At 37.3% G+C, this 18,152-nt stretch overlaps 2 protein-coding genes across 2 annotated transcripts; both read right to left on the bottom strand.

Moving 5' to 3' along the window:
• Window positions 1-836: 836 nt before the first annotated feature.
• LOC149006291 (SUMO-activating enzyme subunit 1B-1-like) lies at window positions 837-8,850 on the bottom strand. Its single transcript, XM_089166183.1, has 10 exons — window positions 8,462-8,850; window positions 8,311-8,362; window positions 6,714-6,909; window positions 5,807-5,886; window positions 5,600-5,716; window positions 4,207-4,257; window positions 2,999-3,065; window positions 1,644-1,747; window positions 1,449-1,556; window positions 837-1,352 (listed from the first exon to the last, which is right to left on the bottom strand). Exons 1-10 carry the CDS (start codon window positions 8,542-8,544, stop codon window positions 1,236-1,238), a joined length of 975 nt encoding a protein of 324 aa, XP_089022309.1. The 5' UTR covers window positions 8,545-8,850; the 3' UTR covers window positions 837-1,235.
• A 3,998-nt stretch (window positions 8,851-12,848) lies between these two features.
• LOC149006290 (putative WRKY transcription factor 24) lies at window positions 12,849-14,517 on the bottom strand. The gene is made up of 2 exons (XM_089166499.1): window positions 14,073-14,517; window positions 12,849-13,363 (listed from the first exon to the last, which is right to left on the bottom strand). The coding sequence occupies exons 1-2, from the start codon at window positions 14,504-14,506 to the stop codon at window positions 13,186-13,188; spliced, it is 612 nt and encodes a 203-aa protein (XP_089022625.1). The 5' UTR covers window positions 14,507-14,517; the 3' UTR covers window positions 12,849-13,185.
• Between the last annotated feature and the right edge of the window lie 3,635 nt (window positions 14,518-18,152).

Here is an 18,152-nt window from a genome sequence, read left to right as displayed (position 1 = left end):
CATTTAATGCTCCTCAGGAAATGACAGCTTACTATTTTTACATGAAAACAAGACCAAGCATGAAATTTTGTAGATCATGAATTGATCATTAGTGCCAAAAACTTTTCTTCCATAATAGCAATAAAAGGATTGGTTACATCCTCTCGATTTCTTTCAATTGTACGGTTTGGTTATCATTTAAATTATCTTGTTTATTTTTTGGAGCAATTTTATTGTATGGCACCTCAGCAGCTCTTTCAAATCCTTGGGATGGTTTAAATGAATAAATATCACATAGCTCCATTCAAATTCACTCATTTTCTACCAAGTATGAGCCATGCACAACAAAAGAAACTAAAACGAATTAATTAATGTATGTTGTGGACAAGGAAGATACAGGTGTTGGGATCTTGTTAGGCTGGTGTGTCTGATGTGGTGATGTACCAAAGAGCACGTGCAAATTATGACAACTTAAGTGAAATAAAGCATTTTTTTTTTCTTAATCTAAGCAAACCATTATTTTTTCAGTTGAGATTTGATAGAATTCATGTGGCTTTCATCCAAGCTGGGCACCGCAGACACCATCAAGTTAGAAGCACCAACCTAACAAAATCTTTTGGGTAGTGTGTCTAATCAGAAAGATACTGCAGATTCTTTTTTAAATAATGTGAGCAGAAAGGTAAACAGAATTTAGAGTATCCAAGTCATTTTTTCTTTTCTTTTAATAAATGAGAATTTTACAGATTAGGATAATTAAGTCTAGAACTTCTATTAAGCAGGAGAAAACAACCACATCAGTTTTCTTGTCTTCTAGAATTGTATTTGTCAATCATCCAAGCTCATAAAATCGAAGGGAGAGGGGTAGCCGATAAAACACAAAATGGCAAATTCAATCTCTTGTCAAACCAATGTCCTCATCAAACCATAGACTGGAATACATGATCCCAACGCTGCAGGGTCCGGGGAGTATTATCATGTGTACAACCTTACCCAAGCTTTTGTAGTGAGGCTGTTGCTGTTCCAAGAACATCACCAAAAATAAAACCACAATATAAACAAACTTTAGATTGAAAACAGCATTGTATTAATCCTGAATAGCCTATCAGACATTGCTGAGAAACTGTTGGGTCCTAAAATTGCAAATATAGAGAAATCCATCATTTATTAATGGGGCTCTGCAGTTGAACTAGATACAAATACAGAATCCCATCCAAGTATCCACCTCAAAATTGTTATGTATCCCCTATCAAAGACGGTCAGCTTTCAATGGCTGGGGTTGATACATCCTCAATAATGCCTTTCCCATCAATGGCATCAAAGAAGAAGAAATTCTTGAGAGGAACACCTTTACCCGATATTGCTTTAATGACCTCCTGTTATATTTACATGCAACAAAATCAACTTACAAAAAAAAAAAAAAAAAAAGTAATGAACGCTGGCAGCAGAACAATATGATTTGCTGTTGGTACCTGGCCAAGAATTCCCCCAATGATTGCACACACCGGAGGGTATTCACTTGAACCTGCCAGTAGCAATCTTTCGAGGAGACCATCAGTTATGTGTGACTCATTCAATGACTGCCATGAGTTGTAGAGGTTGTATGGTATTAGAATTTTAATATATTTTTGTTGTAAAGTAATTAAAATACAGTCAGGAGTACCTACCTGTGCCTTGCAAAGTTCATTCTTCATCTCCAAAACACTAGGTAGATCAGAAATAGATACTTCACCAGGATTACGACCCTCAGACTCTTCAAACCTTTCCACCACTATAAGAAAATAAAAAATGAAAAAAATGTGGTTAAGTAATTTCTCACATAAATAAAAAGGAGAAAGATGTAAAAGATAGCATCATACTTGCAGGTTGCTATCATTTCTGACTTATCATAGCTTGCCAGGTTGATGGCTTTGGAGTCTTAAATCAATTTGGATGTAGCCAGGTAGCAAAATAGGTGCAATGCATCTACTGCCACCAGCTAAAGAAATAAAAATAAAAACTCTCCTTTGACTGATTAAATAGGTTTTCCATATTTTTCAAAATCTGGTGACCTAAGTTAGTCATCAGAAAAGCATTTAGCTTTATGGAATGGAAGTTCCACATGCATGAATGGAGCAAGCAATTTTCTCGGAGTTTGGATCATGTCGGGATTTGCAAATGCCAAATTCAGCTATGCAAACTAATAACAAAACAACCAACCTTAATAACTAGGGGGAAAATAGAAGTGATCAATCCCAAAATATCTTTTTCATTGACTCCTCCAAGTTAGTGACATAGGTTCTATTTTTCGGTTTAAGAGTTTATTTCAGTCCAATCTAATTGGAAGTCTTCCGCACTTTTGAACTCGAGTTCAGAATACCCATGTAGATACGGTCAACTACAAAAAGATCCAGATTGAAATGCCCTCTTTTATCTAAAATTTGCAGGCTTGCGCCATGTTTTAAACCTCAAACTACAGGTAATGCCAGAAATATACTCGGTGATTTAAATCTTGTTATTTGTGGACCAATGGAGCTGCAAGGAAGTGCACCTGGTTGATTTTTGGAGTAGAATCTTTCGATGGACTCTCCACCTCAGTGACTTGTAAAAGGAGTTCAACCACCCAAAAGAGTCCCAAGACTTCCACCTCCTGGTTGGGACTTCAAAACTGCCCTTTCTCATTATTTCCTTCCTACCTTCTGTTTCCTTCCCAAGTCTGCCCTTACTCAATAATTCTATACCTTCTTACAGTCCTGTATGGATTTAATCCTCTTGCTTTCTTGTGGTTGGAAGTTAGGTCTTTGGCAGGTTGGGTTCATGTACGAACTTATACTAAAGAAGGAAATGTGATGTGTAACGCTTTCCAAATTAGGGCATCATTCAACTTGAAAAGAAAGATGGAATATTGTGAATCAGACAAAGTCATGAGAGTAGTCGAGGGAACTAAGAGGCCAATAATTAAATTCACTCCATATTCAGTAGAGAGATTCAAAACAACATGTTCAGAGCATTGGAATCAAGCAGTACGCAAACAATCATGTACCTCTCATGGCATAGTAAAGCTTTGTCATTTTCTTGGGGAGTGATTTCCAAGGCACTGCAACAGCTTCCTGCCATTAGAAAAGAGTAGAACTTAAATTTGAATCATCAACAACCGAAACCTCAAAAAAGGAAAACTCTACGATTTTGAATACAAGTCTCAGAGGAGGAAAACTCTGCTATTTTGAATCTAAATAGTTGCATTCTAAATATGGAATAGAGCCCCACGGCAAACATTACAGCTAAAATACATTTCACAATTAGGTAAGGCAATTACCCAGAATCATCCCATGCTGGAAATCTTGTCAATGTTCCATAGGGTTCTTCCGAGGAGAAAACCAAAATGGGTGGCTAAAGACAATGCAAAGTAAATCAAGGTCCCCATTTATGTTTCATAGATTTGTGCATCCCTTGTACGTCAGAATGTTTACTCATGTAAATAGATACTATCACTATAAAAGATGCAGAGGAAAAGGTCCACGATCAGGAAGAGACCACCGCTCACATGTCAAGTTTCAACCCGGACGGAATTTTGCCACAAGACATGATAGATGGGACAAGTAAACCACCATGACATTATACCCCAGAAAACATTTCAAGTTTCAACCACATGGAATTTGCCAGAAGTGGAAAATGAGGCTTTGCAGTTTCTAGGAAATTCGAGCATCAAAATACTATGAGTACGGTGTATTTGCAGGCGCATACATGGATTTCATCCAAATAGACAAGGAGGTTTTGGTTAAATTTGACTCTGAATTTAATATGTCGCCTGCCCAGACGATCCCTGCATGTCTTATATAAAAGTTACCATCTCATCCTGCCACTGGCATGGTTAGAGGTCTAGTGGATTGAAACTATCCTGCACTGGGTTGTGTAAAGGCATAAATGCCAAAGAGGCAACTTAAAGAATAAAACTCACAAATATGATAGTTTTAAGAAAAATTACAACATCAAATGGGTGTTGGAAGATAATGTAAGACCTACTAAATTAGAAAGGGTAAATTACATCTGATGTACCAAAACCAGATCCATGTTGCCAACCCAGTTAGTAAGAAAAGGCTTCACTGAGTTTGTTTGGTGGAGACTAAAAACTGCTAAAATGGAAATGTTTAACTACCATATAAGGACATGCACTAACACAGAAGAAGGGGGGAAAATGCCAATGCAAGGCAACAGAAACATCCAAGTGAAATATTCCCATTTGATGTGTACCTCTAAACTTGGATACTGTAATTCGCACTCATCAGTATCATCATGCTTCTTCTGCAAAAAGAACCAAGTCATACTAGTTAATTGACGTCTATTAACATCAACAGCATGTAAAATAAGGAATGAATCAGATAGTGAATATGCAGGCTATCTGAAAGAGTCATAATTGAATTCATACACCACAAGTATTTAACATAAAACCAGAAGAAAAAAATCAAATACGAGCAAACATTCAAGGGCCTGTTTGGTTACACGAGTCTGGAGATTTCAAATATCTAGAGATTTCAAATCTATGGAGTCATAATTCAAAAAATTTAACTGTTTGGTAAACCTGAATTTGTGGAAATTTCATTATGAAAAACTGTTTGGTCGACGTGATTTGTGTGAATACGCAAATGTTTAGTGTTTTTATAATAGGGGTGAAATCTCTGGATTTCACCTCATACCCATAAATCTACATATTCATGTTTTTAGTGTAAAAAGATGAATCTCTAGATTTTATGAACCTAGAGATTTTCACAACCGAACGGGTATAAATCTTGCATTCATGAAATCTCTGGATTCATGTAACCAAACAGGCCCTAATGCATTGTGATTGTTTCAGTCCACTTAATTCCAAATTACATTTTGAATAATGGTTGTCTTAGGTCTCCAGTCTAGCTAAATGTACAACTCTAAGCTGATGCACCCTTCTGGTTCTTGTCTAGCTAAAATATCTGAAAAACCCAATTTGGGTCTCACCCTTTGACGTGGTTATGAAAGAACGACTGCAGAAGGAAACTCCAGAGTTCAAAATGTCATTGCTCTCATAACTAATACTTCAAAGGAGCTTTTCAAGATGTAAAAATCCATAATAAATTCATCTGCCACCTTACATGCATGGATTGCTCATCCGATGGAATCTAAGGGCTCTTTATGAGTTGGTAGATAATTTTGCAAACAGTGAACAGTACCCTAAACTTTGTCTTCAGAGTAATTCACTGTCATGAGGTGTAGATCTTTTTGACGTCCACTTGCTTATGTTTTTGCAGTATTATTTGTTACAGGTTGTATACTGTCTCCATTTGGAGTGTTGCATTTATTTCTCTATCCATAATATTTCTCTCACTAAAAAAATACTGTTTGACAAGTTATTGGACTTGCAGCATACTCATCCCAGACAAGAAGCTAAAATAAATCAACAATTCTGGAGCAGAAAGATTCTCATAAACATAATACCTAACAAAACATATAGTATCAGCAAATCTGATAAGAAGTCCTTCTGCCTACTGACTCTACATTTGTTAGCAGACATAAATACAGCATGCACCTAATCTATACTATTAAGTCACAACTAAGAGAGGATAAAACAATTAATAAAAAAACTAAAAACTGAAACAAAAGATAATCTGAGCACCTGGTTATATTCATATTTCTGCAAATCAACAAATATTTCGCCACATGCATCTCTACAATCAACGGTATAAAAAGCAATCCGCTTGGGTGCTTTCCGACATTTTTCATTGATTATCTTCTGAAATTGATTCATGAAGCGGGAGCAAGTAAGTAACATTTAAATAAGACTTGTAAAAGATAAATATATAAAGAAGGACATTGATTTTACTTTGGTTGTATAAGAAGAACAACTGATAACTACAGCATCAAACTTGCCATAGAAGTCCTCATCAAAGCTCAACAAATCACCTGTGAGAATAGAAATTTGATTTAATTGCATATCCAATATAAAATTTATCAGACTGAAAAGGGAAATCCCACATCCAACAAATTTGAGCATATCATTTAAGCAACAAAAGAAACAAGCAAAAGACAAGGAGAAAATAAGTGAGAATTCTCTCTTCTTTTGGTGGGTGGAAAGGGGGGAGGTGGGGAGACATTCTTTGAAAAGACTCAGCATACCTACTCATACAAATATTCAGTATTCATCAATTATGGATTCATTACAATGTAAAAGAACTCCAAGAAATAATGCAGTTTAACCTATAGCTTATTCAAACAACCTAAAGGTCAAAAGGTCAGCGATACAACAAAACAGGTATTTCCAGGTTTTTGGCAAGGCAACTAGGCCTGAATGGTTGAACACTAGGCTGGACGGTCTGCATGTAAAGTCATTGGCACGTTAATAAAACATCCCAAAATCTAAATATTTGGATCACTTTAGTGAGACAAGACTGCAAGCCATGGGTTTACTTGGCTACAAAGTATGTGAAAGAATATTTACTAGAAAAAGATTTGACCACCATAAACAGCCATCTTTCATGTGCTCGACTTGAGCATTCTCATTTCTACTCAATATAACAGTAAAAATATCCTGTCATATTGTTAGCCTGCCATGGGAACCAACAGCCAGGACAGAAACTAAAACAATCCAACCTCAGATCCATAGAGAAACATTTTATACAAGCTTGCTGGTAATATTGAAAGAAAAAAAAAAATGGAAGACTACAATGTACAGTCTCATTCTTGGGTTTGACCAAAAAAAAAAAAATACATAAGGTATGGTAGGTACTCACCTTTCTCTACAGAAACATGGACCATTGGATTAAAATCTCTTAAGGAATCACAGCAAAGTTCAGCAAGAGAATGCCCGCTGTACATATTATCATCAGGAGGTATTAAGAAGTTTGCAGAAAGGGCTTCTTCTGTAACTGACCTGCTATCCATCAGGGTCAAACTACCAATTCCCGCAAGGACAATATTCTTGCAGAACTGCAGCAACATGAATAGCTCAATCAGTAATCTAAAATACACCATTTCTCAAATAAAATAACATCAAGAACTATCATACCTTTAAGTATTGAAAAAAAAAAAAAGAAGTGACAAAGCACTGTGTTGAATTTTAGTGCATGCTTCCAACCAGTGCACGACCACACCAAAAATCATACCACACATGATGACACCCTTCTAGATTGAAATGTAATTTTCTCCTTCTCCCCATCTCATGCACCTCCAAAACTTATTTATGTACTATTATTATTACACAGAACAAAATAGCACAAGTAACCTCTTTTTTCAATGAAAAACATACATTCATTATTTTGCCGATGTTATCTTTATTTGTTCAAATTTAGTAGAAATACAATATTTCTTAGACATCACATGAAGACCATGATTTTTCATTAAAAAAAAAAAAGATGCAATAGAATCCAATGATCCATTTTTTTTATCGTTTCCCAAAACCACCACTAGACAACTTATTTCAAATTTTCACCACTGAACCCATATTAACCAGTCAATTCATGTCTCCTAAGCTCATTTTACTTCTGTACCTAGCACCTTCTGTTCTTCAATCTGAATCAACTTCTCCACACTAGAGCATCCAAATGCCTCAATTCAACATGACCATACCAACTCAAAAGACTTTCTTGTAGCTTATCATGTATCGGAGGTACTTGCAAATCAGTCCAATGTAATATTTCCTTACTAAATCGTTTCCAGTTTTGCAACTCATCCTCCTAGCATCCTCGTCTCTGCAGTACTGAATTTATCCATATGATGCTTCTTAAACGCCCAACATTCCACACAAGACCTCTATAGTCGGTTCTATGAATGCCACAAGAACAACCTATCCGTCAAAGTTTTCCAAACTACTTTCCTGACAGGAATATTGTGCTTCTGCAGAGAGCACCAGGATTCAGGAGTTGGCAGTCAACAATTAATTAAATAGAGCTACTATTCCCAAGCCTCCATGAGTTGATATATTTTACACAACCATTCATATGTATCTAGCTCCATGGATCGTGGTCAAGCTTCCACTAGTGCGTAATTGGAGCTTAAAGGTTTAACTTGAGCAACTAGCTTTCTACCTGATAAAAATATATGCAACTTCAGGTTTTCGATGAATAAAGTGTACCATCCTACATTCCCACATTCGCTTACACTTCGAATTTGAAGTTGAACTGAAGTCCAACAAGCCAAAGATCAACATCATGAATACGACATCGCATCAACAAGTTATGTGTTTGAGCAGCTTAAAAATATGCAATTTCAGTTTCTTGATAATCCCATGCTCTAATATCCGCTTAACCCTCATATTTGAATTTGAACTCTACTCCAAGAATAAAGAAGAAACAACAGTTTGAATATGACATTCAGGAGCCGGAGAACTACCTCAACAACAGCCCCTTTCATTCCGCTAACCAAAATACGAGATTTGCTCAACCTGTCAGTGGACGTCAGTGACAATCAGAACACACAAAAGATTGATTTTAAACCCCAAAATAGAATAAAGAGACAGAGGAAGGGGACACAGGGGACATACCTTCTCTGCGCGTCGACACCCCATACACGAATCTGGCGATCATACAGCGCAGTCTCTTGCTCCGTCAACTCCTCCCCATCCATTATCGTCCACTACCTGCTTGTATACTCAGAGACAGGAAATACAGTGGTAGTGGAAGCTGTGCCGGAGAAGAAGGAAAGAAAATCGCCTTAGTAAAACCCTAAGACCCTCGGTTGCAGATTCCTCGAGTGGGAGTGAACAGAATTACAGAACCAGTGGCTGAACGTAATCTTTTGGAAACCTAACTCAGCTTAATGCATTCGGCCCTTTTGGAAACCTAACGCAGATTAATGCTTCCAGTGAAACGTCGTGCTTTGAGATTGGCTCTTGGCGGTAAACATTTCTTTTGCAGTGGTGGCGTAAGGCACTTCCGTTTTTAAGAGTTACTATTAAGTTTTTTTTTTTTTTTTTTTTTTTTTGGGGTAAAGAGTTACTATTGCGGGCCACGGTATAGTGAGAGTTGGAAATGAACTCCCTTGCAAGAATATTTTGATCACTCGCCAACATAGGTAATAATGAGTATAGTTTTTTCCCACCGAAAAAAAAAAAATAGAATATAGGTTGGTGTGTTTTTTTTTTTTTTTTTTTTTTTTTTTAATTTAATTTTTTTTGGGGGGTAAAAGGAGTGAAGATAAATCAAACCCCCCCCCCCACCACCAAAAAAAAAAAGAAGAAAAAGAAAAGTTGGTAGAGATGAGCTTCATTGAGTTTAATGCAGTTCTGGCCAATCGGTCTGAAGTCATATGGAGTCACTGCTGGGACCAGCTTATGAGAACATCTAGAAACTTGATGATAAGGATTGCAAGAGTTCAATATCATTGATGCATCTTTTATAGGAACTCAAGGGGAGTTTGGTGTGATCACCTCAAATGCGACTTCATTGTGATCCTACAATGGTGGTATCAATTCCATCCAACTTCACTGACTTTTGAGTCTTGTGACCCTAGAATGGTGGTATCGACCATCCAACTTCACCGACTTTTGAGTCTTGTGACCCTAGAATGGTGGTATCGACCATCCAACTTCACCGACTTTTGAGTCTTGTGACCCTACAATGGTGGCATCGATTCCATCCAACTTCTCCCAGTTGATTCAAGGGAGAGGTTTGGCAATCCGATTGACTTCTATGTGGAACTAAAGGTGGAATGAGACTCAAAATAGGTGAGGATAATAATTATCTAGGTTCTAAATTTTGTATTCTACTCTATTTAAGGAAGATCAACAGTATGTGGTTGACTTCCTTATTCTTGTTTGGGGCAATGTAAGGCACATTTTATCAAGTGCACTACTTTTATAGAACTCCTTGATGTGAGGATTTCTTAAGTCTATCCTATCTGTAGTTGTTAGGTAGTGGTCTCCTTTCTCATTGAAGTGTCAAAGAAAACATTCTCATCTAGGAGACAAGGACCTTTTCTTTCCAAGAAGATAACATTAAAAACTAAAGAAAGTCATTAGTATTGAAGATTTGGTTGAACAAGATTTACCTTTCTAGCTTATCTTCTTAATAGGACCCTAATTGTTTAGGGAGTCAAAGTTTAGTTGTAACATAAGATTTATCCTTATAAGCCATCTTCTCTATTGCATTCTAACCATAGTCACACACTATTGCAAGCTCTTGGTCTTGTTAAATACCTTTGTGCTTCTACATTGCCTTGGATAATTGAAATTTTAATTCTTAAAGAATTTACTACTATAATTTTCTGTTTTGCCCTAAGAGAATGAATAAAATTTCTTGACCATTGGTTTACTTAAAATAATTTTCTTCTTCCTTTTTTAACTAAAAGGTCATTTATATTAAGAATAACAAATGAAAAAGAATTTTACCAAAAAAAAAATGAAAAAGAAAATTGACATTAGGAAAACTTACATTTGCAAGATGATTGATCCTTATCGTCTCCTTACGCCCATAATATTCCAAAAGAAAATCATCATCAAAAGTTTAAAAATAGAAAAACTCATTCCCTATCAGAATAGCCTATAATCTAAGTTTGATTGTTCATCTTATTGTTTTCTCTCTTCGCTAAAGTCGATTAAATACATCTTTTTTTTAGGTAAAAAAAGGGGGCCTACGGTCCAAGACAAACAGAAGAAAAACCTATCCTAGATTGGGAGTTAAATCTGCTTGAAGGATCTTCCTAAGATCACAAGGAGGATCCTTGAAGAATACTAGAGATGAACCCAAACACAGTTGCATCTTTTAAATCCAATCAACAACCCTAATTGGCTTCACGACCAACATGATTGAAGCAAACACAACCAACATTGTCAGCCAAAGCTAGAATTTCATTTACCACCTTGACCACTGTCCCTTTAACATGCGAGCCCTGATCAAGCAAACTAATAGCTTTTGCCAAGTCTGATTCATTATGAATAGGCCACATCCCCAACTCCATAGCCTTCCGTACTCCTTGAATGGCACAAAGCTTTGCTTCCACCACCAACTCCACCTACACACGATCAACAAAGCACCCAAGGAAAAGGCCTCTCACATCCCGAAATACCCGTCAATCTAGGCACCACAACGCGCCCAAAAGGAAGCGTCAACATTGCATTTAAAAGGCATAGTCCATCGGCACTCCCATGCCACCAGACCCCTAATTAAGCACAAAGGATTTGGGCGTCACCTTGCTACACGGCATCTACGCCCTAGCCACTAAACGACAATAGAAACATTTTGCCATCCATTGGTCGAACAAACTCTTCATCATGAGCCTCTTGATCCCGCCATCACCACAAGAGGATAAGGTCTCCAAACTTCTCGGCCATTTGGTGCTTCTTGTTGGCCTGGTCCTCCCATGCCCCGCCCCTAACCACAAAGGATTTGGGCGTCACCTTGCTACACGGCATCTACACCCTAGCCACTGAACGACAATAGAAATATTTTGTCATCCATTGGTCGAACAAACTCTTCATCATGAGCCTCTTGATCCCGCCATCCCCTCAAGAGGAATAAGGTACATCCAAACTTCTCAGGCCAATTTGGTGCTATCTTAGTTAAAGAAGCACATATGTTCTCCACCAACCAAGTCTCCTTTGATGGGCTAGAAAGCCACATGGTGCTCAACTGACACCAACTGCTGCCACCAAATATTTTTGCAAAATAGCAATCTCGCAATACATGAAGAATGTCTTTAGCTGCTCTTGAACAAAAACTACATGTTGCCGACATCCCCAATTCTTATCTTAAACATTCTATCACTTATGAGGATACTATCTAAACTTTCCAGCCATATGAAATGGCATACCCGATCCGACACCTTTAACTTCCAAACCGACGTCCAATGTTTCTCAGGGAAAACATCAGGACGGTAGGGAAAGCACCACCAACCAGAATATCATAAGTTTAACTTACCAATTAAGAAAGCCCCAAACTTCATAAAAAGGCGGAATTCATTACCGACAAGCTTCTAAAACCCAACCCACCACCTTCTTTAGAGTTACAAAACAAACTCCACTTCACAAGATGCATCTTTCTACGATTTGGGGCATCATTCCAAATGAAACCACAAGCAAGCTTCTCCACCTTGTCCAAAATACCTTTCGATACCACATTAGTCTGTATAGAATAATATGGCAGATTCATCGCAATTGACTTGGCAAGAGTCACCGTCCCCACAAAGGACAAGGAAGTCACTTTCCACAAGGCCAAACGATCCTTAACTCTAGACACAATATAAGAGAACTTCCCTGTCCGAAACTTGCCACCCCAAATAGGGACCAACCTCTTTAAATAGATGTACAATCTACAAAAACAAAACAAAGCAAAATATTTCCAAAAAATTGAATAGTTTATATGTTTTGAGCCATGCATGGGAGCTATTTTGCTAACTAACATCATATTAGTTGCAAATTGATCACATGTCAACTCTCATGTTACATGTTCAAAATAAATCTAATTCATATTCTATAGCACTAGTTTCTTCCATGTTCAAGTATTAATATTAATCAGGAAGAAAAGGAAGTGATTTCAACATTACTCTTTGATGAGTAAATCAGTAATTCCGTTGATCCTCTTTAATTTGTTTTCTTTCACGGTCCAATGACACATCATGCATCTGCAAATATGTGTTGGGTTTGACTAAAAACAAAGAATGAAGAAAGTTCTTTTTCTCACATTGAAAAGCTAAGAAAGAAGGCAAGGATGAAATCCATACATAAGAAGGTCCAAGTCTTTGATTTTATCAATATATTTTAAGCACTTGTATTTGACTCTAGTTAAATTCCTTTCTTTCTTCTATTGTTTAAGAGATGTAAGGAACAAGTCATTGTGTGCTAAACTGGATGTTTTCAGATGTAGGTCGTGAAAGAGTTGTCGGTGTGATTGTCAAAAAATTTCACATAGTGATTTTCTTTAGTTGTGTTTGGTTATATATCTGGTATCCCACCACCAGTATCACCTCCACTGCTACTATCCAAATAAATAGCACCATCTGCTCCCCCTTCGCAGCCCTAGCCTATCCTTGTCCCCATTGATGGGTTGCACACCTTATCTATCAGTCACATGTCAATCTTCAAAGTCATAAACCTAATTCATATTCTTTTCCCAAATGTTTTTTTGGTCACACAACAGATTCTCTTGCACTAGTCTATTCACTTCCGAGTATTAATCTTAATGTCACAAACTTTACAAGTACTAATTAATCAAACCATATAATGCTATAAATTCTCAAGGTGGGGGTGGGGTGAGGGGAGCTGGAGGAGAGTTAAAAAGCAGTGTAGACTTGCATTTGATTCAAGATGTGTTCAAAGTTGTCTGTAGACTTTTCAATAGGATGTGTGTGCATTCCTTCATACGTCGTGATAACAACCCCTTCATCTTTAGATAAGCGTTGGACTTGCTTCTTCACATTGCACCCTTGATGTGTGCAGCGATAGTAACTTCTGCAAACCGAAAACAAGTATCATCATCAGTTCTATCTCACTGGATTTGATCCTTAGTTTGAGCATCTTCAAAAGAATTGAGTTCTAACAGATAATTAATAGAAAGATGTTCTTGTTTTCTGAGAACATTTTATGTTAGGAACTTCATCAATACGTCTAAAGTTTCAAAGATAATGAAACAAGTTGAGTGAAACCCTTTAATAGAAATTGCTCCTCTTGGTGTTTGAAGTATGTTATTAACTCTTCTCTACACTAAACTTGGCTCAAATAACCATATTGCTCAAAGTCTAGATCCCACCTATACTGACCTGGAAGTGAAACCATGACAACCATCTATTGGAAATCAAAAGCGTAGTAGAAGAATAATCGTAGGAAATTTTGTTTGTGAGAAGAGAGAGAGAGAGATTGAATTGTGCATGAAAGAAGTCCAACAAGCTAGCTAATTTATGAGAAACCAAACATTTAAGCTTCTTTGAGAAAGATCTAACATTAAGGATTCAAATTAAAGAACTGGAAGCTAGGTGATGGTGACAATCTTCAGTTATAGAAAGGGATAAATGATCTCCTAGAGTACAGATCTGCCTATATTTATTTTCTAGATTAAGTACCTTTTTGACTTATAATTTTTGGTAAAGTCGAATAATAGTTGGTGCAATGAAGAAACTCATCAAAATCTACTATGCAGTAAAGAAGAAGAAGAAAAACCCACCTGGGAAATTTGTTGTTCTTCACAGCCTTTTGACCGTATTTCCTCCATCTGTACCCATCGTCAAGAATATCAACCTGGCTTCTTGTTTGGAAAGCAAATCTGGGTTTTCTGATCTTCTTTTCACCTTTCTTACTTTTACCTGCGGTTTTCTGCTGATCACTCTCGGGAACATTAGAGCTCCCTACTTGGGAATCGTTTGTAATCAGCTGTGAACCTGAGACATCAGACGATGAAGTCGTCTCCTTCTTCCATCCTTGAAACCCAGTTGGGTAATTGCCATGAACGTCGTCAATAAAAGTATAGGGAGAAGCTACTGCTGCTGATGTTGTTGTTGTTGTTGACGAAGAATAACGCGGGAAGAACATGGTCGGGTAATTGTCCATAGCAGAAGAGATAGAATCTGATTTTCCCAGCTTGGGCAACGATAGATTCATAGAAAGAAGAAGAAGAAGAAGACGAAGACGATGGAAGCGATAGTTGATACGTCGCATTTATATAGGTGGGTCCTTGGAATTAGAAAAAAAATTGTTAAAATAAATTTCAGGCGGCTTTTAATGGAAAAACCGTCCAATTCCATTTCATCATGCTTCGACGATAGACGCATGGAGGGTGGAGCGGCCCCGTGACAAGGAAGGGCATAAAATGGGAGAGAATTAACAAGAGACGTGAAGAGGACGTAATTATATTGGCTAGCTAAGGTTACGGTGTGGTTAATTAATTCATACTTAACCTAAAGTTATCCAAATCCTAGAAACAAAGTAAGATTAATTGGTGGGTTAGTGGGGGCGGCTCATAATTAGGGTTAAGATAGTTATTGTGATCAGAGTCTCTGTAGACAAATAGATGCAGGACCCATGAAAAGCATGTTCTTTGAGTTTGGATCACGGGTAGATGATTGTTTTCAATCATGTTCGTTTAATCATGTGATATAGTATTATCCTGTGACTCGAATGACCTGCTTTGGGAGATCTGTAATGGAAGTAGAGATCTCGGAAAATTCATCCGGGCCAGCTTACGCGCACTACTACTACATCCTCAAGGCGCTTTTTTAGATAATTAATATAAATGGGGCTTCGGCTCTGGTCCTAAGGGGATTCGATCTTTGACCTCCCATGTGGAAGGGTTGGACTTTGCCAACTGAGCCACCCCTCAGGGTTTGGGTGAGAGTTCTTGTAGTACCATTTTAACAATTACTTACATCTCAATTATTTTCTAATGTATATAGTGAGAAGTTCTACTTTTTTGCCCAAAAATGTAACATATAGCATTGTATATGAACAACATCAAATCTTCGTGTTATTTCAGTTTGTTTCTATTTTAGCTAGTGATTTCCTAGCGTTTTTCTAAACAATAGTACCATGTGAAATATAAAAAAGAAAGAAAAAATTATTGCCCACAAAAAAAGGTCAATTTTTTTGTTTTCATATGAAAGAGGCATGATGGAAAAAGTAATTATGTTACATTCTTGATTCTTGCAACTAGGCTGGCAACCAATAAAATGAAATAATTCACTTCCGATGCATATGATAGAATGATCTATTTCTACTCTATTCAATTCTAGGTGTTTTTCATGTTAATAAATCATCTCTATGTCTGCCTAAAAACTGCAAAAAAAAAAAAAAAAAAAAAATCATCTCTATGCTTTATTATCAAAAAAAGATTAATGATACAACCAGGTAGGATTTTTTTTTCTTTTCTTCCAAAGGACATTAAAACCACATGAAAAATGAAATTAACTGAAGTAAACCAAATAACTTGTACGGTTAAGACAAGTATTTCTTTAGAGTCAATAATGTAAGCAGAATGACAATAGCATTAGCCTGAACACATGAGAATCAGTTGCAATCAGCCAAATTAATCTTGAAAACCTTTTAAATCAAACAAAATAAATATCGGTTTATGAAATCTGAAAAATAGTTCTAAATATATATATCAGCTGAATTCTTCTGAGTAGAAATTCCTGGTTGAATTCATCCATGTTTCTCCAATTGTAGAAATATGTCCAGATACAGGTTTGTGATGATGGGCAAGAACCCAAATTCAAACCTCACGCGTATCGCTTCTCAGATACAACTTTGAAAAACTCTCCTTCCTAACAGGTTCCATGCATGACTATTATCAAAACGAGAAGTGTGTGGATAGAAAACGATGAAGCTTGAGAAACTTCCTCAAATTTAAAACCCATGAAATGATGATCTTGACACTCGCTTTCCACGTGTAGACAGCACATGAGGTAGTCGTTGAAGAGACGTCCAGCCAATAATGTAAAGAGAACGACAAAGAGGTCTAAAACTTCGCTGTTTCTCGATGAGTACTTTTCTCAGTAATGTGGTGTGCAATGTGCGTTAAGCTTTTATTTAGTCTTCAAATACCCACCCAGATGGTTCAGATTCAAGCTTCATTAGACTGAGTAGTTTCGGATTCTTCAAAGTTCAAAATCTCCACACACGTGCTCCTCAAATTTTCTTCATCAGTTACAACTTCCAATCCACCAAACCTCTGTCTTTGACACTCGAGCGACGAATATCATTCCAAGCATCTTTGACGCGTCAAACCTGTGAAGAAAAGAAAAAATGTGTGTTCATGTGCTTCATCGTATATTTGATTACCATTTCTCACGTCATTTTCAGACAAAAACAAAGGCACCGCGGAAGGCGCAAGGCGGTATGCTGAGGCGACAGCGGCGGCGCGGCGTCCGCAGTGAACTCTGCTGAAAATCCAAAACTCTCCTATCAAAAAGACGTGTAGTGCGTTTCGCCAAATAAGCACCCCGGGCCACAGATGTTTCTTCCCCATTTGCCTTACAAGTGTGGGGCAAACTTGAATGCTGCGCATTTTAATGCACAATACTTATCGATATTTCGATCTCGACCGTTAACAGCAGAATTAATGCACAACACTGAAGTTGAACTGGACTTGTATATGGATATCGGACACGTGCTATGCTCCTAATAGAGCCTGCAATGGTGCATGGGTACTAGGGATGGAGCTTCAGTGTTGTGCAATTAATGTGTAGTGTGCAGCATTGAACTGCCTATGGTTCTAATGGAATGGATGGTCAAGGGTGAAACCTCAACCATCCGTTTTGCCTTTTTTTTTTTTTAACTTTCTCATCCATACCTACTTGTAACCAAGGTTCAATGTGTCGGCGATATATCGCCATGTCACTGGGGGCGACAAGACTTCCCCCTAGCAAAATGATTTATTCCAAAATTCGTCCATATATCGCCGATTTTTGGGCGATATATCGTGAAAAGTCGATTTTTCACCATATTTAACATAATTTCATTCGGTTTTTCACCAATTTTTCATTCGATTTTTGCCACAGTGGCGTAGGAACTCTACAAGCTCCAGGGGCACTAATCCTACACCCCCATTGGCAACGGAATGTGAAGCATGAGCCATACTCAACATAATTGTATAATGAATTGTAGACTTTAGTACTTCTCTTCACTAGTTGTGTATTTGTGTTATATTTGCATGTTTACATTAATTTATATGAGTTTTCCAAACTTCCAGTTTTGCCCGCATATAACCGAACATGTGCCAATCATAAACTTTAGATTAAGTGATGTTTTATGTCAAAATAATATTCTCAATGTGTTTATTGGCCTCAAAGTTCGGCTACATAACAAAATTCAAGTCAAAACGATCATAAATACCCCCCAAATCAAGTGTCGAAGCACCAGATAGAGTCAGCCTAGTATGGAATAAATTAAAAGGATGGGCTCAGTTTGTTCAATGTGTCTCAAAATTTTTCGTATATTTGATCAAGTACCTAACATTTAGTATTAAATTTGGCAACACTTCAAGGATTCGAATACCTAAAAGAGAGCTACCTAGAATAAGCATAGTACAAAAAGAGAGCTACGCATTGTGAGCATAGTTCAGCCCTTTACACGAAAACGACCATGTGGGCACAATTAGGCTCCCAAAACTGGCCTCAACTCAACTTTATTCACATCAAGGGGCAAGTGATCAATTCTCTTTATTTGATTGTTGAAATCAAAGTTGTCTTAACCATCTCAAACGATTATTTAAGAAGTGATGAGTTTTCTCTTTTGCCTTATTTGTGCCAGT

The sequence above is a fragment of the Hakea prostrata genome, chromosome 8, assembly GCF_041222555.1.
Source record: "Hakea prostrata isolate BN-2017 chromosome 8, UWA_Hpros_2, whole genome shotgun sequence".
NCBI lineage: Eukaryota > Viridiplantae > Streptophyta > Magnoliopsida > Proteales > Proteaceae > Hakea > Hakea prostrata.
Note: the sequence above shows the minus strand (reverse complement) of the source record. Positions and strands in the feature narration are given on the sequence as shown.